This window comes from Danio aesculapii, chromosome 6 (genome assembly GCF_903798145.1).
Source record: "Danio aesculapii chromosome 6, fDanAes4.1, whole genome shotgun sequence".
In the NCBI taxonomy this organism is placed as follows: domain Eukaryota; kingdom Metazoa; phylum Chordata; class Actinopteri; order Cypriniformes; family Danionidae; genus Danio; species Danio aesculapii.
In genome coordinates, this window is record NC_079440.1 from 20,197,080 (window position 1) to 20,219,665 (window position 22,586).

The 22,586-nt window shown below is 37.3% G+C and overlaps 1 protein-coding gene across 2 annotated transcripts in view; it reads left to right on the forward strand.

The window, feature by feature from the left end:
• prkcaa (protein kinase C, alpha, a) overlaps positions 1 to 22,586 on the forward strand; it is a 181,306-nt gene that overhangs the window by 130,124 nt on the left and 28,596 nt on the right. The window contains exons 9-15 of one of the 2 annotated variants that reach the window (XM_056459747.1): positions 5,855 to 5,881; positions 8,737 to 8,877; positions 10,369 to 10,542; positions 12,915 to 13,006; positions 13,141 to 13,203; positions 16,095 to 16,233; positions 22,358 to 22,438. In XM_056459747.1, the coding sequence (XP_056315722.1) occupies positions 5,855 to 5,881; positions 8,737 to 8,877; positions 10,369 to 10,542; positions 12,915 to 13,006; positions 13,141 to 13,203; positions 16,095 to 16,233; positions 22,358 to 22,438 (717 nt within the window). The remainder of the gene's footprint in view (positions 1 to 5,854; positions 5,882 to 8,736; positions 8,878 to 10,368; positions 10,543 to 12,914; positions 13,007 to 13,140; positions 13,204 to 16,094; positions 16,234 to 22,357; positions 22,439 to 22,586) is intronic. The other variant, XM_056459748.1, reaches the window with a different exon arrangement.

Genomic DNA, 22,586 nt, shown 5'->3' on the forward strand with positions numbered 1-22,586 from the left:
CTGGCAAAGATATGCGCAGAGTCGACAAAGTTCACTTTCTTGACTCCCCCATATCCCAGGCTGGCCTGTTCAGCGACACCGTCTGTGGATTTACCCAAGAATTCACAGCGGTGCAGTCAGATACGATGAGAGTTATCTATCGGCGGGGATGTAAGACCGCTCCCCCCCTGCCGAACCATCCACATCCACTGCTTGTCGCCGAGAGCGCTTGTCTACGAGAGCTGCCCCACCTGCGCCTCCGGCCAAGCGGCAGCGTCGAGCACCTAGCAGATAACCAGCGCTCCCCGCTCCAGGGTGCTGCTAAGTCCAGTAAAACAGACTGCAAAGCGCTCCTGAGGCGGGCCATCTGGAGAAGAGGGGGCCGGGCTCTTCATCCAACGGCGCTTAAAAAACTTTCTCCTTTCTCCCACTCCTCAAGCCCCCTCTCCGGAGCTTGGGTGCAAGGTGAGAGTGAATCTCTCGCCTCCAGCTCTTCCGCGGGACCCCATCGCTTCCCGGATCAGCACACCCACTCCACGCTGCCCCACTGCTGGTACGTCAGCGATTGTAGCGATGAGTCCATTAGCTAGAGCTATGCCATCCTGGTTAGTGCAGGCCAGCCCTTTGCGGTGGCTCATACGCACATTCAAACTCAGCTACGCAATTCAATTAGCAAAACGGCCCCCCAAGTTAACAGGTGTGTATTTCACCAGGTCCCCTGTCCTCCTGGCGAAGGATGCAATCGAGCCGGTCCCTCCAGTCAAGATGGAAAGCGGGTTTTACAGCCCGTACTTCATCGTTCCCAAAAAGAGCAATGGGTCACGGCCAATATTAGATCTGCGCATTTTGAACCGCTCTCTGCACAAGCTGCCATTCAGAATGCTCACGCAGAAGCGCATCCTCCGGTGTGTTCATCCTCGGGATTGGTTTGCAGCAATAGTGCTGAAGGACGCATACTTCCATGTCTCCATTCATCCACGCCACCATCAGTTCTTCGGTTTGCGTTCGAAGGTCAAGCCTGGCAGTACAATGTCCTCCCCTTCAGGCTCTCTCTGTCTCCGCGCATCTTCACCAAGCTCGTGGATGGTGCCTTAGTGCCCCTTCGGCTCGCGGGCATCCGCATACTCAATTATTTCGACAACTGGCTGAATTTTGCTCACTCTCGGGAGCAATTGATTATGCACAGAGACAAGCTGCTCAGCACCTCCACCTGTTGGGGCTTCAAGTCAACCGAGAAAAGAGCAAACTCGCCCCCGTGCAGAGGATCTCTTTTGGATCTGGAGCTGGACTCGGTCACCATGACAGCTAATGTTTCAGCTAATGCTGAACTGTCTGAGAGAGTTCGACAGCAAAACAGTGGTCCCACTGAAACCCTTTCTGAGGCTCCTGAAACATATGGCATCCGCAGCCACTGTCAAGCCGCACGGATTACTCCATATGAGATCACTTCAGCACTGGCTTCACAATCGAGTCCCCAGACACACATGGCACGCGGGCACACACCAAGTCACTGTTACTGCACTATGTCGCTGCGCCCTCAGCCCTTGGAATGACCCCTTGTTCCTACAGGCCGGAGTGCCTCTAGGACAGTCGTCCAGTCTCGTTGTTGTTTCAACAGATGATTCCAGCACGGGCTGGGTGGCTGTGTGTTGCGGGCATGCAGCTGCGGGCCTGTGGAAAGGAACCCAGTTGCATTGGCATATTAATCGCTGTTGGCAGTGTTCCTCGCTCTCCGGTGCTGGAGCAGCAGCACGTGCTGGTCAGGACGGACAGCACGGAGGCGGCAGCGTATATCAACTGCATGGGTGGTATTCGCTCTTGCAGCATATCTCAGCTCGCCCGCCGTCTGCTCCGCTGAAGTCATACGCAGCTAAAATCGCTGCACGCCATTCACATTGCAGGCAAGCTCAACCGGGCAGCCGACGCACTCTTATGTCCTGGAGAATGGAGACTCCACCCCGAATCTGTTCAGCTGATATGGCAGCGATTCCGGGAAGCCCAGATCGATCTGTTTGCTTCCCCCAAGAACGCTCATTGCCAGTTGTTTTTTTTCCCTGACCTGGCCTCGGTGCATGCGCAAATATGCGTTTCCCCCAGTGAGCTTCCTCGCGCAATTACTGTGCAAGGTCAGGGAGGACGAGGAGCAGGTCTTGTTAATTGCACCCCTCAGATCTCTCTCCATGCGACAGCCCTCGCCTGGCAGATCCCTTTAAGAGAGGACCTACTCTCTCAGGGACAGAGCACCATCTGGCACCCTCGCCCCGATCTGTGGAACCTCCACGTGTGGTCCTTAGATGCGAGGAAGACTTGGGTAACCTACCAACTGCGGTGGTTAATACCATCATTCAGGCTAGAGCCCCCTCCACGAGGCATGCCTACGCCCTGAAGTGGAGTCTATTCACTGAATGGTGCGTCTCTCGCAGAGAAGACCCCCAAAATTGCCAGATCAGCATTGTGCTTTTTTTCTTCCAAAAGAAGCTGGAGAGCAGACTGTCGCCCTCCACACTCAAAGTTATGTGGCTGCCATCTCCGCTCATTATGACTCGGTGGCTGGCAGCACCGTGGGAAGGTATATCCTCATCATCCGGTTCCTCAGGGGCGCTAGGCGAATAAATCCACCCCACCCCCCCTCTCATGCCCTCTTGGGATCTCACCCTCATTCTCATGAGCCTGCGTACAGATCTCTTAAAACCACTCGACTCAGTATCTTTAAGATTTCTGTCCCTGAAGACAGCTCTGCTAGTTGTGTTGGGATCGATTAAGAGGGTCGGAGACCTGGAGACATTTTCGATCAGTGACTCCTGCCTGGAATTCGGGCCAGCTTATTCTCACATTGTCCTGAGACCCTGCCCGGGATATGTGGCCAAGGTTCCTACCACACCATTTTAAGACCAGGTAGTGAGCCTGCAAGCGCTGCCCCTAGAGGAGGCAGACCCAGCCCTTTCATTACTTTGTCCAGTTCGCTCTTTGCGAATTTATCTGAACCGCACTCAGAGCTTTAGATCATCTGAGCAGCTCTTCGTCTGTTATAGTGGTCGACAGCAGGGAAGTGCCCTATCGAAACAGAGGTTGACCCGATGAATAGTGGATGCCATCTCCCTCGCTTTCCAGAGCCTGGGCGAACCAAGTCCCCCAGGAGTGCATGCACACTCCACTCGGAGCATTGCATTCTCTTGAGCGCGTGCACGCTACAGACATCTGTAGAGCTGCGGGCTGGGCGACACCTAATACAATTTGCAAGGTTTTACAATCTGCAATTGAAGCTGGTTTCCTCAAGGGTATTAGGTAAACCTTGGTGATTGAGGAAACAACTCGGTTAAGGTGTTGAAACACGCTTGCTGCGCCATTCTCCCTAACACGGAGATACGTGCGCTTATTCACTCTGTCAGTAAAGTTCCCCGCTTAGGTGAGCCCTGCAGAAATTCCTCCGAGGCCCCCAGCACTGACTCTCGCTGGCCCATTACGTTGTAGGTCTGCCCTCTGGTCAGCCCGCGTTTTGGGTATAGGTGCTTGCTATGCGTGATCCCCGCTAGGCGATCCCATATGCCTGTTCAGCCACGGTGCAGTTCCCCTCACAGGCGGACCCGTGTCTTCCCTCTCCGCTAACTATCTTATTATATGTGTACTCCCCCTTCTCAGGGCTAGTCCATATACTCTTTTGCCACCATATTGCCCCACTTGGGTAGCAGGTGGCCTCCGCAGTGTCCTCCCTATTGGGACTGGATGCTTTCCCAATGTACTGTCATATTAAATTCCTAGAAATTACCTAGACACTTGCGGCTCCCAAAAAATATATATCTAAATCCATAAATCTTCTATTGAAGTGGGATAAGTAAGGGCCAGGGAAGACGTTGCAAGACCGCGCCTCTCTATGATGCAGGTGCGCTCATGCTTGCCTGGCTAGCCTCTCATCGGAGGTGGAGGTAAGGTGCAGTCATTAAGGCGTTTTCCAGACATTTCCCATAAGTGGTTAAAATCCACTATAGCATTGAAGTTCCCCATCCAAAGGGGAACGCTCTGGTTACTAAAGTAACCTTCGTTCCCCGAGGGGGGGAGCGGAAATGCTATAATGCATCGCCATAATGATTGTTCCTTAACTGTGAGTTTCAGTCTCTTCAGCTTAAAAAGGATGCTTCTTCTTGATTTTCCTGTAATTTTATTGCTAAATGGATTGCAACAAGCATCAGGTGTGCAAGCTGATGCTGCCAATTCATTGGCATTTCATTGGCCCATTTACATACTCTTTCAGATAATTGGCTTTCTGAATGAAATTGCCCATAATTAGATTAAATCCACTATAGCATTTCCGTTCCCCCCTCGGGGAATGAGGGTTACATTAGTAACCAGAGCGTTTTCCCTTTTTTTTTTACTTTAATGACTAAAATATGCAGTTTGGCAAATATCAATAAATTTTTAGACACTCAGGATTGGACTACTAAACAACACAGCAAACATACTGTAAAATACTTTGCTATATTCATTAGAGAAACATTATGTAACTCTGATTTTGCATCTGCTTAACAGGTTAACTAAGCTGACCTGTTAGAATCAATGTTGGGGAAAGTTACTTTTAAAATAACTTGTTACATTTTGTTTTGTTTTTCTTTTTCAAAAAAAAGTAACTATATGTAATAAATGGTTAGAGTACTTAAGACAAATTTTGTACATATGGGGGTGAAGCTTAAACAAACCTTTCTGGGTTCCATGAAAAAATGAATGCCTGAAAAAATCTTAACACTCTTCATCTACGAATAATCCGAATTTGCTCTTTACTGTTTTGGGTTTTTTTTTTTATTTTAAGAATATTGAATCTTTTTTTGTGCAAGCGAGATAAGAAAATAGATGTTCACATTTAAATTGCAGTAGAACCCAAGTTATTATTCAATAAGTAATCATATTTATACATCAAACACAATGCATCTGAGCTTACTCCTGGTTTCTCTCAACATGGGGACTGGAGAGCTGTCAGTCAATAAATGAGAAAAGAGTAATTGGTAAAATGTTTGTTTGTTTTTTGACTAATACTTTCTTGGAAATGAGAAAGAACAGTTTTTTACTAGTTACTTGGAAAAAGTAATCTGATTACATAATTTGAGTAGCTAGCTGTTTTTTTTTTTTTGTTTTGTTTGTTTGTTTTTTTTTATGTTTGTTTTTGTATCCTTCATACAATAGCTCACACGTACTGATGGTTTTCATAAGCACATACATTATATACTGCCTTGGAGCTGTTCATGTCTAGACCCATAAAAATTTATAGCCAGTTGCACACTTGATGTGGTGCTCAATACCATGTCAGACACATTTGATTATGAGAACTATGAGAGTTTTCTTGTTATCCCTTGTTTTGCCAGATGATGGCAGTGATAACTTTCCTTGTTATAACTTTCCCCTGTTTTTATGATTGAAATAAAACTAATTAATCATTGAATGTCATCCTCTGCTTAAGCAGCTAAACATAAGCTTTTAGTTGTGGGTTTTAGTGTTTATTTTTTACTGTAGATTTTTATTGCTTTTTTCAATGCCCTAAAAATTCAAAGGAAGTTGTTCATTATGAAACCCCTCCATCATTTAAATCAGTGTGTTTGACAGACTTCCAACTGAAGAGAGCAAGATGTCATCAACAGAGTCGGCAGTTGAGAAACCCCCAATCAGAAAATAGTTCTTACGTGTTGGCAATTAAGATGCCCATTAACCCAGGCTTTCTCATTTGTACCCACATACTGTACAGTACTAAGTAGTTAGACTTTGTCCAAGATAAATGCCATTTACCTTGGGTGGGAGGATTAGAGAAATATTATTTGTTCCTCTTCACATATGTGGGTTGCATTTTTGCATGTACTGTATATCTCTGTTTATCCCTGTCATGTGGTTTCAGGATGAGACATTAGAGGACCTTGAGCAGGTGCGTGTCAGCAGCAGAGTGAAGTTATGTGTGTTGTTTGGCTGGCTGGCTGGTTTTGTGTCCAGTTCATCTGCATCACTTTTGTTTTTTTATCAAATGGTCGCTACATTAATCCAGCTTCATCTTTAAATATGTGAGAATGTGAAAAACTCTTGCAGAGAACCTGTTGTGTACTTATGGGGCAGAGCCTTAAATGTGTGCATAGATTGTTAACAATTTCTGAAAAGGGGTGTTGCAGGCATATGCTCAGTGGCTGTGTATTGAGTACACACAGTATGATCAACTGCTTGTTAATGCAAATATATAATGGGACATAGATGTAAATGTGATTTATGTGACATGGCATGGTTGTTGGTTCCAAATTGGCTGGTCTGAGCATTTTAGAAGCTGCTGATTGTCTTGAGTTTCTTTGTAAAACTTTATTTAGGTTTTACAGTGAATAGTCTGAATATGAGAGCATATACAGTGTGAGGACCACACTGTATATCCAGACGTCCAAGGACCAAGATCTCTGAACGTTTCCAATACCTTGTTGCATCAATCCTTTAAAGTGTTAAGGAAATAGTTTGCCCAAGCATGAATAGTCTATCATCATTTACTCATCCTTGTTTCAAACCTTTATGAGTTTCTTCATTCTGCAAAACACAAAATAAGATATTTGGAAACCTGTAACCATTGGCTTTCATGGAATTTGTTTTTTCTACTATGGAAGTCAATAATTTCACATTTTTAACTTTTTTTCAAAATCTCTTCTTTATTTTGTTAACAAAAAAGGAAACTCAATCTTTAGAACGCTTTGAGTGTGAGTAAATAGTTTGTAAATCATTTTTGGGTGAACTATCCCTTTAAAGGCAGTTCCGAAGGGAAACTCTTGATAAAGAGATTACAAATCTCAAGTTTTGTTTTAGTTTTTTCTGGTAAAATAACGGTTTAAAAAATAAAAAGGGGTCCAACCTGTTTTTAGCCAGGTTTGCCTGAAAAAGTGACCAGTGATAATATTATTGTACTTTACTGTTGCCCATACACTTCTGTGCACCTCAGGCAAGCCTGTGCAACAAATTCTTCTTCTTCAAAAAAGGACAAATCATTACCTTCGACTTTTTAGAACAAATGAAGGCCACTGTTTAGATCATATGTGTCTTTAGCATCCATTCTTACCCCTTGAGGGTCATACAGTACTTGAGCAAAGTACTATTCCTGCATTTTCAAAGGCAGGGAAACTGCTTGGATGGATGATCTGTTATATGACCTGCAGAGCTTTTCAACACCCAGAGTGTCCACGCTGTAGAATGCAGTCAAGTTTTTGTTGGAACAGTATGGAAGGTTCAGTTGTTTGACGTTAAATGCAATGAAAATGACTAATTCTTTACCATAAAAATTAAATCACTGAACCTAGACACAGAATCTTCTTAGAGGCTTTTCCGTCTAAACTCTTCATTTTAAGTTGGACATTCACAGAGCAGTATCTTTATCCTTATTAAATCCAGAGTCACAAAAGCTTACTGTGAGTATCAACACCTCATGTTAGTGCCTATGATGGGCTGGGGTTTTACTCATTTGTAATGTCCTACGTAAGACACACATGCATTATGTTCACCATAGCTACACAGTCTTGAAGTGCTCACCTAAGCAATCTACATGTAAGCACCTAAAAACACTTCACGGTACCTGGTGTGCCAGTTTTTATTTTCTGTAATTCTTAAGCACCAAATCAAAGGACTGCTTAAAGCAATGAAGTTGAAGACTATTTTCAACTTCAGAACGTGCTTATAAAAGCTTTATAGAAGGACTTCAATTTTTTTCTTATGCTCACTCTCATCTTAGACGTTCCAACCAATGGTTTCACTATAGCGTTTACAAACTTACTTGGCCAATAATGTTGGGATTGTCCATCTCAGTGGATGCATGAGCTGTCTTGGGTTTGAATGATTCACCAGCTATGCCAGGCAATGAAGTGAGTGGTAGGCTCAGTGTAGGGTAAAAAAGTGTCCAAATATATTACTGCCTTTATTTGGAGCTTTCATCCAAAGGAAAAGGAAAGAATCTGGTAAATGCAGTAAGTTAGCTGTAATCAGATATATAATAAAGTCAATTGTGTGCTGCTGTTGTAGTTTGAGCTCAAGGCTGCCTAGTCCAGCTTGGCAGAGAATCTTGGCCCGCTGACTGACTCCTGCATGCTGCGATTGAGGGAATTTCATTCGATTTAGAAAACTGCATGGACACTACCAAAAACTAAGCAGGAAGGCAAATTTTGAATCAAACTCGTATATGGTTTGGGTTGCAGGACATTGGCAGAAATTTTAAATGATGCTACAAAGAGTGCATTGTGCTTTCTTTGGCTGCAGCTCTAAAGATTGACAGACCCCAGTCTGGGTAGACATCTGTTCAATGTGATTTGACAGCTTGTCACAAAGAAATTAGTGAGTTGAAAATATAGCCACATTAAAATGTATTGTTGAGACAGTATATAATCTGATATTAATCAAATTTATTTTTGTTTATCTTTATTACACCCTTATTTGCATTCAAACAATAGTAATAATAATACTAAAATAAAGTAGTAATAATAATAATGATAATAGTAGTTTAATAATAGTTTAATAATAATAATAATAATAATTATTATTATTATTATTATTATTATTATTATTATTATTATTATTATTATTATTATTATGTAGAATCTACCCTGACTAAGGTCTATTCATACCCTATATATTTCAGAAAACATGTTCCAACTCCATCATCAGCCCTTGCATATGGGTTTCCCAATGAATTACCATTTTTCAAGCATCTGAAATTTTCAGTTTCAATTTCTTTGTTTGTTTATACAATTATTTTTTGTCTGTGTGCAGATAGCCAAATTGGGTCCTCCCAAAAAAAACATTACCCCTTTGGATGACAGTGGGTCCAGTATACTTTCCAGCAATGTGGACAATGTCAAGCTCTCAGATTTTAATTTCTTGGCAGTACTGGGAAAAGGCAGCTTTGGAAAGGTGAGTTTCCAGCCACTTACCAATTATCATAGTAATAATACTAATGGCACACAGCTCTTTATTCACTATTGATATAAATGAAGTTACAGTTCGTAAAATGCTGTCTGTCCTCTTTTAAATTATATATATATATATATATATATATATATATATATATATATATATATATATATATATATATATATATATATATATATATATATATATATATATATACATATATACATATATATATTCGTAAGGTAAAACTGAATGCAAAATGGCATAGCTCAGTGTAAAAAAAAAGTATGCACTTCCAACCCCTACTGTTGAAAAATAGCTTAATTCTAGTTCATCACACCTGAGTTCAATTTCCCTAGCCACACCCAGGCCTGATTACTCCCACACCTGTTCGCAATCAAGAAATCTCTTAATTATGACCTGCCCTACAAAGTGAATATACCAAAACATTCTCAAAGGCTAGACATCATTTGGGAAAATACTCTGTGGACTGACAGAAGTTGATCACCGTATTTCAACAAAAAAATATCATGCCAACAGTAAAATGTGGTGGTGGTAGTGTGATGGTCTGGGGCTATTTTCTGCTTTAGGACCTGGAAAACTTGCAGTTATAAATGGATCCATAAATTCTACTGTGTAGCATAATATCAAGAAGGAGAATGTCCAGCCAAATGTTAGTGACCTCAAGCTGAACCTAACTTGGGTTCTGCAGCAGGACAATGATCCAAAGCACACCAGCATCTTCACTTCTCAATGGCTGAAGAAAAACAAAATTAACACTTTAGAGTGGCCTAGTCAAAGTCCTGATCGTAATCCAATTGAAATGCTGTGGCATAACCTTCAAAAAGAAAACCCACCAACAATTCTGCAAAGATGTGCGGGCCAAAATTCCTCCGCAGCACTGTAACAGACTCATTGTAAGTTTTTGAAAAAGCTTGATTGTAGTTGTTGCTGCTATGGGTGGCTAAACCAGTTATTAGGTTTAGGGGTCAAACACTTTTTCACACAGGGCCACAGTATGTACCTTCATTTCAAAACTGCATGATGTGTAATGTAAAAAAAAAAAAAAAAAAAAACTTCATTTCAAAACTGCATGATGTTTACTTGTGCTATCTTTGACTAATATATTAATTAGTTTGATGATCTGAAACATTAAGAAGGTAAAAAAGTATTCAACACATCACCTATTTTCTCATATAATATATTTAGAAAAATCTATTTCTAAAGGTGCTGTTTATTTGAAAATTTCACTAGATGTCTGTAACAACCAAGGTAATCCAAAGAAATTAAACCCAATTAGTTTAGAAATTAAGTTATGTATAATACAATGAAATACAAGGGGTAAAGTATTGTAATCACATGGAGAAAGATAAGTACAATATATAGGTGTTATACGACCAAGTTTTTTCCCCCTCAGTGAAAGTGTATAGTATTTTTTTGTCGAAGGTCCTCACTGCTGGTAGTGAAAGCTTTTGTTGTCTGCTTGCACAGGTCATGCTGGCAGAGATGAAGTCTTCTGATGAACTATTTGCTATAAAAATCCTGAAGAAGGATGTGGTCATCCAGGATGATGATGTTGAATGCACCATGGTGGAGAAGCGAGTACTGGCTCAGCAGGACAAGCCTCCATTCCTCACCCAGCTGCATTCCTGCTTCCAGACTGTGGTAAGACACTCACACCATGAATAATCATGCAAAGACACTTTCATTTAAAGTGATTGCATTGTCAATATCAAATATGTTTATGTAAAATATATTCATTATTAGATATCAATCTTATTAGAAATTACAAAATTATTTTCTTTTGTGTTTTATGGAAATAAACTTCTTGAATACAATTCAATTCTTTTGCTGGCCAGCAAGGGTGGAAGAATCTAGCCAGCCACAACTGCCCGCGTTGAGAACAAACAGAAGCCTCTGTTAGACATCATTTTGGCTGTGGGCTAAATGGTAATCCCACTAATGGCACGGCACACCAAACATCCGCCTTTTAGCAAATCAGAATGCCTTAGAAGGATTGAATATGCATAATAATAAATAATAATATAAATAATGTTTGGTTTTTTAATATAATGTGCTTTGGTGTTGGAATCTATAGACATTGCATTGGTCGCAAAAAGGATTTAGGCAAAAGTCATTCTTAGTAGTATAATGTATAATTGTGTTATATATAATACATATAATAAAACCAATGATTTGCCCTCTGGTGTACAGTGTTAGCATGAAAGACATGGAAAGGCAAATACTAGTCATGGAATGTACTGTTTACATCAAATGTACAGGAGACACTGAATTTTAAAATGCACACTTAGTTTATGCACAGAACATATTAATACATTTTAATCCATTTTTATTATTAATAAATGACCAAAAAAAAAAATATATATATATATATATATATATATATATATATATATATATATATATATATATATATATATATATATATATATATATATATATATATATATATAACCACATCTAGAATTCAAACCACCATTATAGTGTAACATTATTAGAAAGTGAAAAACACTAAATGAAACTGATCAAAAGAAAGCAAACTCTTCTTTGGCAATAGCGACCTCTTATGGTGAGGTGATTATACAGCTGTTGTTGTTATTATAGAGGAAGAAATTTGAGATGCGGCCAAGAACAAATCTTTTCTCTAGTGATGCCTTGCATCTGTATTCAACCATTGAAAAGTAAAAAAAAAAAACATACAAAAACTTTAATGTTCAACAATATAATATTTATAATCATGCATGTACTTTTCCGAATTTAAATGATGTTAATAAAGTTATTTAAATAAATATTTTAGTCATTAAAAACATTAGAATGAAGCCAGAAATAAAACTTAAACTGATGTTTGCCCCAATTTGCAAGGTTTGCCTGAAAATCATGTAGTCTGAAATAATCAGTCGCTCTGATTGTATTTATGTATGTATTTTTTAAAGCTAAATTGCCGTGATTAGTGTTTAAGTTGGCTGGCATGTGTGGAGTGCTTTTAGAGAAATATGTGTACGAAGTAGGGCTGCATGATATATTGAAGAATAATCGTTATCACAGTAATAGTGTATGTGATATCCATATCGCCAGAGAGCTGCGATAACCTGAGTATATTTTATGCGCCAAGCGTTTTTTGCATGCTACACTACCTGTCAAAAGTTTGGGGTTAGTATAATTTTATAATAAGATATAAAAATATAGTGTAATATAATAAGAGCTGTGGAAGCATGTGACTGCAGGTCAATAAATTTGATGTTATATCGTTGCATCCCTACATGTTAGTAATGTTTACATGTTAATTCTTAATTACTTTATTTATGTAAATGTTGACAAGGTGTTAGTATTTCCACTACATACCAATTATTGAAGGACTGTATATGTTTTTTTTTTATTATTTCATTTACAAAGACGGGCAAGGAATGTTTTACTTAAATAATGCTCTAGTTTTAAGATGCTTGCATGTGGTGACATGTGAATAAAAAAATTGAGATTAATGCATTTTGTGTGTCTATTTTGTGTAATGCACATGTCTATGGTAAAACCAAACCAGAAATCAGAATATCTACTGAGATTTTTCATCATTCATTGTATTTTAAAGTCAAAAAGTTTGCACCTTTTTTTGCCTGAATTAGATTTAAGAACATTTTTTATGTTTAATATTTTATATGTTTGAAATATTTTAGTACAATCATTACAAGTATATGATTTTTTTGTAATCTTAACAAAATAGAATTTCTCCAGGCAAATGTTATCACAAGAAATATCGTTATCGCAATATTCAACAACAATATGGCGCAGCCCTAGTAGGAACAAGTACTCATATGACAATCAAGAGCAAACTTTGTTTATTCTTGTTAACTTTAACCTTTAAGATCTGTTAAGTAATCACTAAGATACAGCTCAAAATAATTTCAATAAATTCTGATAAAATAAACGCACAAACTTTTAGACAAAGCCTTTTAGACAGGGGCAGCATTGAAGGTTGTCTTAACAGTTTCATAAATGTTATTTTTGATGTGTTTTTGTTATAGGATCGCCTGTATTTTGTGATGGAGTATGTTAATGGTGGTGATCTTATGTACCACATCCAGCAAGTAGGCAAATTTAAGGAGCCGCAGGCTGTGTAAGTGATTCTCTTGTTGGGTTTATTCACAGTACTGTAGGTGTACCGTGTCTGTGGATCTTGTTTAAGATTTACATCACCTTATTTCGATTTATCGACCAATTTATGTGAAAGAATCTGCTTTGTGTTTGCAGGTTCTATGCTGCAGAGATTGCAGTTGGGCTCTTCTTCTTGCACAAGAAAGGAATTATATACAGGTGAACACATTTAGATCTTTTTGTCTATGGATTTAATTTTTAGATAGTTGTAATTAGTATGAATGCAGTCACTAGAAGATGATAATTAAGATTGACATTTGGAACATACATAGTACTTATAGTCTTAACAATGTAAAAACAATATTTGAAATGAACTGCAAAATCTGGGTTAGTTTTTTTTTTAACTAAATGCTTTTTGATTGTAGTTTTTAGATAGAAAAGGTCATCTGTGTCTCTAACGCTTGAAAAGATCAAACAGAAAGGTCATGTTGCCATATTTGTAAAAAAAAATACTTTAATGGCTTTTCTCCTTTCAAAAAATGTAAAAATAAAACCTTCAACAAGCAATTTGTTTAATTCTGCCTCTCTTTAGGAGCTAAACCTAGTTATTTGGCTTGTTTTTCTTTGAGCGACTGAACTGGCCTAGGGAAATAGAGCAAACAGATGAATTGACGTCAGCAGGAATGAAAGAGACAGAGTCCTTGTTTCCAGTGAAAAAACCAAATCCACTGCAATTGCTTTTAGATGTACTTAATTAATTACATTTTAGTTATGCTCATATGACCAAAAAATCAAAAAGAAAATTTATTTAATTCCAATTAATTAATAGCATGACAATTACAGTTCAAGTCAAAATATTAGCCCTCTTGTAAAATGTGTATTCCTTTTTTTTTTAAATGTTTCTCAAGTACTGTTTAACAGAGTGAAATATTTTTTTTAACAAATTGTAAAAATATACCACTAGTATTTTAGTTACTAAATACTATTATGCAGCTTAAAGTACAATTTAATAGCTTACCTAGGTTTATTAGGCAACTTAGGTTAAAAGTAAAGTCATTGAACAATAGTGGTTCTGTAGTCAATTGAAATATATATACGAAATATATACAGTTGAAGTCAGAATAATTAGCCCCCCTTTGAATTTTTATTTTTTTATTTCCCAAATGATGTTTAACACAGCAAAGAAATTTTCACAGTATGTCTGATAATTTTTTTTCTTCTGGAGAAAGTAACATTTCTCTAAGTAGTATTCGGCTAGAATGAAAGCAGTTTTGAGTTGTTTGATAAACATTTTAAGGTCAAAATTATCAGCCCCTTTAAGCTTTTTTTTTTTTTCGATTGTGTGCAAAACAAATCATTATTACACAATGATTTGCCTAATTACCCTAACTTGCCTAGTTAACCTAATTTACCTAGTTAAGCCATTAAATGTCACTTTAAGCTGTACAGAAGTGTCTTGAAAAATATCTAGTCAAATATTATGTACTGTCATCATAGCAAAGATAAAAGAATTCAGTTAATAGAAATGAGTTATTAAAACTATTATGTTTTGAAATGTGTTGAAAAAATCTGCTCTCCGCTAAACAGAAAATGGGGAAAAAATACACAGGGGGACTGATAATTCAGGAGGGCAAATAATTCTGACTTCAACTGTATATATTTGGTTGGAAATAAATTTTTTTCAACAAATTCATTCATTCATTCATTCATTCATTTTCTTTTTGGCTTAGTCCCTTTATTAATCAGGGGTCGCCACAGCAGAATGAACCGCCAACTTATCCAGCATATGCTTTACGCAGCGGATGCCCTTCTAGCTGCCACCCATCACTGGGAAACACCCATACACACTTTCACACACATACACTATGGACAATTTAGCTTATTTAATTCATCTATAGCATAGGTCTTTGGATTTGTAGGGGAAACCGAAGCACCCGGAGGAAAGTCACTTGAACAGGGGGAGAACATGCAAACTCCACACAGAAATCCCAACTTACCCAGCTCGAAGCAGCAACCTTGCTGTGAGGTGACATCGCTACCCACTGCACCACCACGTCGCCTTTATTTAACAAATTGTAAAAATATAATGCTAGTATTTTAGTTACTGCATACTAGTATGCAGCTTAAAGTACAATTTAATAGCTTCACTTAAGAAATATTTGGAAAATAATAAAAATAATTTGACAGACTAATCATTTTATCTTCAACTGTATATAATGTGGCATTTAATTAAAACAAATAAAATTAATCAGTGTATATTTGCACCTAAATTTTGGAAATTAAATTACCACCCGGGCAGCATGGTTGCGCAGTGAGTAGCACAATTGCCTCACAGCAAGAAGGTCGCTGGTTCGAGCCCTTGTTAAGTTAGGTGGCATTTCTGTGTGGAGTTTGCATGTTCTCCCCGTGTTCGCGTGGGTTTCCTCCGGGTGCTCCGGTTTCCCCCACAGTCGAAAGACAAGCTGTATAGGTGAATTGAATAAGCTAAATTGGCCTAGGTATGTGAGTGTGTGCAAGACTGTGTGAGTGTTTCCCAGTGTTGGGTTGCGGCTTGAAGGGTATCCGCTGCATAAAACATGTGCTGGATAAGTTGTCTGTTCATTCCACTGTGGCGACCCCAAATTAATAAAGGGACTAAGCCAAAAAGAAAATAAATGAATGAATTACCACCCAAAGAAAGTGTAAAGCCTTTTTTTGTGTTAAATTTAACAACAACAAAAAACATAAAATACAGGGTTCCTTTAAAATGTAGACATTTTAAAATTTTGAAGTATGAAACAGTAACCTGAAACGTTTGGTTACCATCATTTCTCAGTATTTGTTTTATCTTCTGTAAAAGAAAAAAGCTGATTGAAACAACAGTAGTGTGATTAAATTAGCTCTATTGTGTTTTTATTTTTCGACAGTTTTATTTTAAATCGTATTGGATACTTGGGTTTTTGTACAGTTTGTCTAAAGTCTGTCAAATAAAAATTCAATTCATTTCAATAGTCCTTTTTTTGTTGTTGTTTTGTTTTTTGTTTTGGGTTTTTTTTTTACTACGTCCTTCCTGTTTTCAGTAATAATCTGTCTATGGTAATGAACTACTGTGTTATTTCTATGTTTTTCAGGGACCTGAAATTAGATAATGTTATGCTGGATGCAGAGGGTCACATTAAGATTGCTGACTTTGGTATGTGCAAGGAGAACATTGTGGAGGGTGTGAGCACTCGTACATTTTGTGGAACGCCAGACTACATCGCTCCAGAGGTGAGTGGCGGAGTGTGTCCTGCCAGACTGACCACCAGTGTGAATGTTAATGTGTCTAGCAGCAGTGTTTAAAGCAAACACTGTTTGTCACAATGTCCAACAGCCTTATCAGTGGCTAAAGAGGGAGACAGCATCTGTCGTCTCCCCTGAGTCGAACGTATCCTAAATCAGCCTCTTCGTGTGACTTGAATACTCAGTGAAACTGTATAAACAGAAACACTAAGGAAAGATTCTTCATTAAAAACTAACTAACTAATATCCCATTCTTCATTCATACCTAAACAATTTAGAGACTGAATATTCATTTACATTCTTTTTATACTAATGCAAAGTGAATCTGTTTAAATTTAACTTAAACCATACCAGCATTCTATCATTATTCTCCTGCCTGACTTGTTCCAAATTGTTATAGCTTTTTATTATCTATTCTACATCTGTTTAACTGCTTTGTCAATCTACAGTGTTATTTAATTGGACATGTTTACAGTCCATGTCACCACTTTTAATATTTTAATATTTGTTCTGTCAAACAAAATTCAAATGCAAAGTGGGAATTTCTCTAAAATGGTGAGCTACTGTAGATTCTAGATCCATCATAGATATTCTTTTAGTTGAATGAATGTGAAATTGATCTTTTTCATGTTATGCTACATCTGATGCTAGCATTGTGATTACTGTCTGGTAATAATGTGACTTCATAAAGAACACTTCATAAAGGTAACACTTTGTTACAGTCACCTAACAAAGACCTCACAATGCTGCTGACAGTAGGGGCTCTATTTTAACGGTCTAAGCGCAAAGTCTAAAGCGCACGGCGCAAAGCATTAAGGTTCGTGTCTGAATCCACTTTTGATATTTTAAGGATAGAAAAATACGCTCTGCGCCCCAGCGCATGGTCTAATAGGGGGTGTGTTTATTATCTTAATGAGTTATGGGTGTGTTTTGAGCATAATGTGCATTAAACCAATCAGAGAACCTATGATGCATTTGCTATTTACATGGCGGACTTTGTAAGTGGAAAAACCGAATGCTTCACTAGCGAGAAAACGGTTAAACAAACCATCTGCAGCGCGAGGGTAAAGAATGAGCCTCCTTCATTCGTCCTCTTTACTTTCTTTTTAATTTACTACTTTACTTTTGTGTATAAGGAAATGGTGTTGTACGCACTCATCCATTAGCCTACATATTTAATTTAGTTTGTTAAGTGCAAAGATTTGTTTCAAAACTATTTCTAAATTCAGTTCTAATTTCCAGCAAACGGATAAATGAAAAATAATAACGAAATGTGGTCAAAAAGCTGAGTTATATCCAAACACATGTCTTATTCTTATGCCCCATATGGTGATGCAAGTGTCTCCAAAACCTGACAGATGGACAAATCTAAACTTGTTTTTTTAAAACAAATAAAAATATGCTTATAATAAATAATACTGCTAATAATAATAATAATAGCATTATACAAATGCAAATTGTCATGAATAAACTGAAAAAAGTCCCTTGACATGAAGAAGGCATGGAGGTAGTGGTTTTTATATTTATGTAGAAAATAAAATTTTTTGTAACATTTTAATCCTTTATTTTTTTACATATGTAAAGGTTTTTGTGTACTGCTGTACATCCAGTGTGTATCAAGCAATGTGTAAATATTTGGACTGTAACTGACGTGCTCTGTACTGAACTTTAGACCAGCTTTTAGTTGGTCAATGGCGCAGTCTATTTCAGGTCCTCAAAATAGCAACGCTCCAACAATGCCCCTTAACACACCTCCTTTTTAGACAGGAACACCCATGAGTCCACAAAGTGCAAATGGATTTGCTATTTAAACAATGTGGCACAAAACATGAAATTTAAGGTTTCGCTGGTGTGAAAATCTGAACAAATTGTGCCATACATGTCTTGCACCTTACTGCACCAAATGTAAGATAAGGCCCTAGATTATTTATGGGTCTGATATTGTATGAGTTCTGTTGACTCTCTCATTTATTAGAGTTTCGCGATTTCCAGTATATTGCAATACTATTTTAATTAACACAATAATATTGTCAATATCAATATCTCTGTAAATTTTTTGAATTCTTATAAATTGTGACTACTATATTTTGTGATGCATCTTCTGAAATGGCCCAATTCATTTCCCTAATACATTTTGCTTCTCCTATATAATTTTGGCTTTCCTGTTTGCTCCAGTAGTAAAAGAAAAATCTTCAAAAGCATAGAGAGAAAGCTGTCTGGTTTGCCTCTCAAACCATTTTTCTATCATTTAATATAACAAAAAGTTTAATGTTCTAAATGTCCTTAATTTTTTCTATAAACTAATAAATAATTTCTAAAAGTATGATGTCAGTATATATAAAAATGTTATTTTATCCATGAAAAGTGTCCCCAACTGAAACTGTTGCTGCAGTTCATATCATTTAATATAACAACAAGTTTAATGTTCTAAATGTCCTTAATTTTTTCTATAAACTAATAAATAATTTCTAAAAGTATGATGTCAGTATATATAAAAATGTTATTTTATCCATGAAAAGTGTCCCCAACTGAAACTGTTGCTGCAGTTCACTATTTCAGTATTTCTATGCCCTACTCCATTTTTTCTAGCTTCTTTCTCAGTACCAATTTTTTCATCATTAAAAAAAGATCCTTGTTTGTGTTCTCTTTTCCCTGTTTATCTCTGCTGAAGCTCCTTTTAACTTAACTTCCCAGAGCGCTCTCTAACATGAGGATACATTCACAAGTGGCAGCTGTTTTGTCCTTATGTCACACACGCTCTTTTACAAAACAAGTTATAACTTGCCCTTCCACGCTTTATTTTGTTGACCTTAATCTGCTGTGACATCTTCAGACACAAACTCACAGTAACTCTCTGGCTCTCTCTTTCTCTCAGACATCTCTCAGGTTTTTCTTCTGCTCCATACACTTCAGATGCAGTAGTGTGGCATGACAGTGGGAGGCAGAGTTCTCTGCTAAAGAAAGGTTTTAAAAGAACAAAAGATGTCTCCACACACTCAAAAGCAAATACTCTCCATCTCTATTCCATCAAAAAAGAAATAAACAACAACTAAACAATCCAGCATAATTGACAAACTTTGCTGCCAGATAAAATGCAGTTAATGTGTCTGCCCAGACTGTCACAAAGGCCATGGTTACACCTCTGATTTTAAATGATATTTTGGTTTATACAACAGTTCTGTCCGGTTCTCGAATCTGATTGGCTGATAGCCATGCAATATTCTGCAATAACAGCACTCGTACCCTTCTGTATTACATTAGAGTGACAGCAGATCAATAAACTTACTACAGTTTGACAAATATTGCAGCTGTTGGACAACATAATGTACTTTTGAGGCTTTTTCAGGCGAGAATGTAGTTGTTTAGATTCCAACAATGCAGTTTATTTATAAGGATAGTGCCTATTTTAAATATTCATAATTTCAGAAATACAGCATGTCAACATCCATCAGCCTGTCACACTGAGCAGAGCAAAGATGGTTGACGTTGTCCATCCACAAGATGGTGACAGAGACCACATAATAAGCCCTTAGAGGAGAAAAACTCAGTACAATTTCAAACTACAGCTGATCAAATCATTATGAAACTGGTAAGGGACATTCTAAGTCAATCTCTCTCTTTTGTTTATTGTTGTGCTGTATTTATACCATAGTAATTGTAGTGTATCGAGTGTGAGATGGGATTCACATATCAAAAGTGTATGTATTTTTTGTTGGCCACTCTTTGTATAACCCTGAGTTACTATTTGATAAGTCTCCTGATCTCGTTACTGCAGACTAGTTCAGTAAAAGAAACAAGAAATGACCACGTTTTCAGCGTTTTTCCTTATCGCAAATACAACAGAAATCTAGTAGTGTTTGCATTGCTTTGGCTTTTTCAGGGTAAATAATGTGATCTCCCGATTGCAACAGAGAAATACTGAGAAATCTCTGTAGACTGATGGCATTTCATGCCGTTCAGCCTTTTAATTTTAAAATGTGAGCAAAATCAATTGTTTTGTCATCACTTTAGACATTACACCAGAGAATCATTCAAATTCTAGCTTTAAAGTGACGTTTGTGAAGTAGCAACGGTTTCTGCTGGTGTGACGATCAGCTGAAGATGTGAATGAATGAAGAAAGTAGTTTCTCACACAAAAGGATTTTTAGACTCTTCGTGTTTGATTTTCTTTTTAATATACCTGATTATGGCGTCAAAATGTTGTATAAACGCAATATCACACGAGTAGCAGTGCGATATGGCTGTATATCATCACTGGTGAGACATTAAGGACCAACGAACGCCTCCCACCAATGCCGATATATAACCATATCACACTGCTACTCGTGTGATATTACTCATTGATCAGATTACAAGCCCTGGTAGAAATATTCCCATTTGATCTTTTAATTCATCTCAGGGGTATCAGTAGGTGGGGATATTGCAAAATAAGCTTGTAGAGTTTACGGTAACACTTTATTTTGATGGTCCATTTGAGTATTAGTAGACTGTCTGCTTAATATCTGTTGATACTGCTCCTTCAACAGACATTTAACTGACTATAAGAAACTTTGCAAGTACATGTCAACTTACACTAACCCTAACTCCAACCTAACAGTCTACTTATAATCTAATGAGAATTAGTTGGCATGTAGATGCAATGTAACTTACATTCGGACCATGTAACAAACGGACTATCAAAATAAAGTTTGACGGAGTTTACATATGAATATTAAAGAAGACAACTAAAAATGAAATGGAGAGCAGCAGCTTTTTTTTCTGAAAAATGGGTTTGTGTTAGAATCAGGGATGATCATTGTGAATTATCTTTAAAAAAAAATTCTACGTCAAATCAAACTTACATTTTACTATGTAAGAATTACGATAATTTAGTTGTGTTATTTTAAGTGCCATTATTTTAAGTGGCATTTTCAATCAAAATTTCTATGCACATACACACATTTACAGACCATTAGTTCATTTTCCTTTAACATATATCTTATATATAACAAACACTGTGGTCTTTGACCCTCCACCTTTTTTCCCCAAAGCATCACTCTTTCTCACTCGCTCGCTCTCTCTCTCTCTCTCTCTCTCTTTTTTGGTCTCTTTCTCTGACTGACCTACATATTATGCAGTGGTAATGCAAGTTATCAGGGGGCATGTAGCTGCATGTTAACTTGAGTGTAAAGTGTGTCAAAGGTAGAACAGCAGTTACACACATGACTAACCATAAACTTGTTATACATTTGTTTTTTAATATTAAAATAAGCTAATTACAGTTTAGAGAAGGGTTTGAGTGTTGTATAAATGAATAATCATAAGCAACATATTTTCGACACTGTATAAAATACAGGTTGCTCATTGTTTTGTTTTGTTTTTTGTTGTCTTTTTTTTTAATTTAGCAGATTTAAACTTTTAACAGTTTTTTTCCTTTTTGAAAAGAATAATATAAGTCAATAAACCTGAACTAACAGTGATCCAATGAGCTAACTAATATTAATAAATATAGATCTTATTTTAAACAATTACCAAAATGATGAATATAATACAACATCTTTAGGTTCAAGTTCTTCTCTACTTACAAAATAACATTACTTTTAGGGGTTAGGTAAACATTTGAACTCATAGCAAAATATGATTCCCTCCATTATACTGTCAGCTGTATATTAATGGATGTTATTTTCTTTCTCATCAACATCTAAACCCACAAACCAAACCTTGAGCGGCTACAGCCATGATCTAAAACTGTCACATAGGGTTAGCGTGATGTTGCATACAAACACACACACTGAATGTGCTACAAACTGCATCAGCCAAGCTGTGTGAAATTCTGGCATATGATTTATAAAAATAAATTATTTATGTTTGTTTGTCTTACATATTTGACTTATACAGTCAATTCACTTCATTTTGTGGGTGTTTATATGTTTTGACTGGATCACAACATTAGTCAGATAAATATATTTATTTCAATGTAGACGTGTGCATCCAGATTGTGGGAGCATGGGAAAAAAATTTTTTTGAGCATAAATAATTCTTCATCAATTATTAATGTGTGAAACCCATTGTGTTGATATTATGCTGATCTTTAAAAGTAATGTGTTGGGTTTTTTGTGCTATCTGTTTTCAGATAATAGCATATCAGCCATATGGTCGTTCTGTGGACTGGTGGGCTTATGGAGTCCTTCTGTATGAGATGCTGGCTGGACAAGTGAGTTCATAAGTTTCTAACGATAAAAATCCTACATTGGTGGCTGTGACATTCTGCTGACTTATAACATGCATTTTTGCTTTTAATAGGTTTAAGTAAAGAAATATTTTGACAAAACATTTTGACAAAAATATCAAGAACATTCACT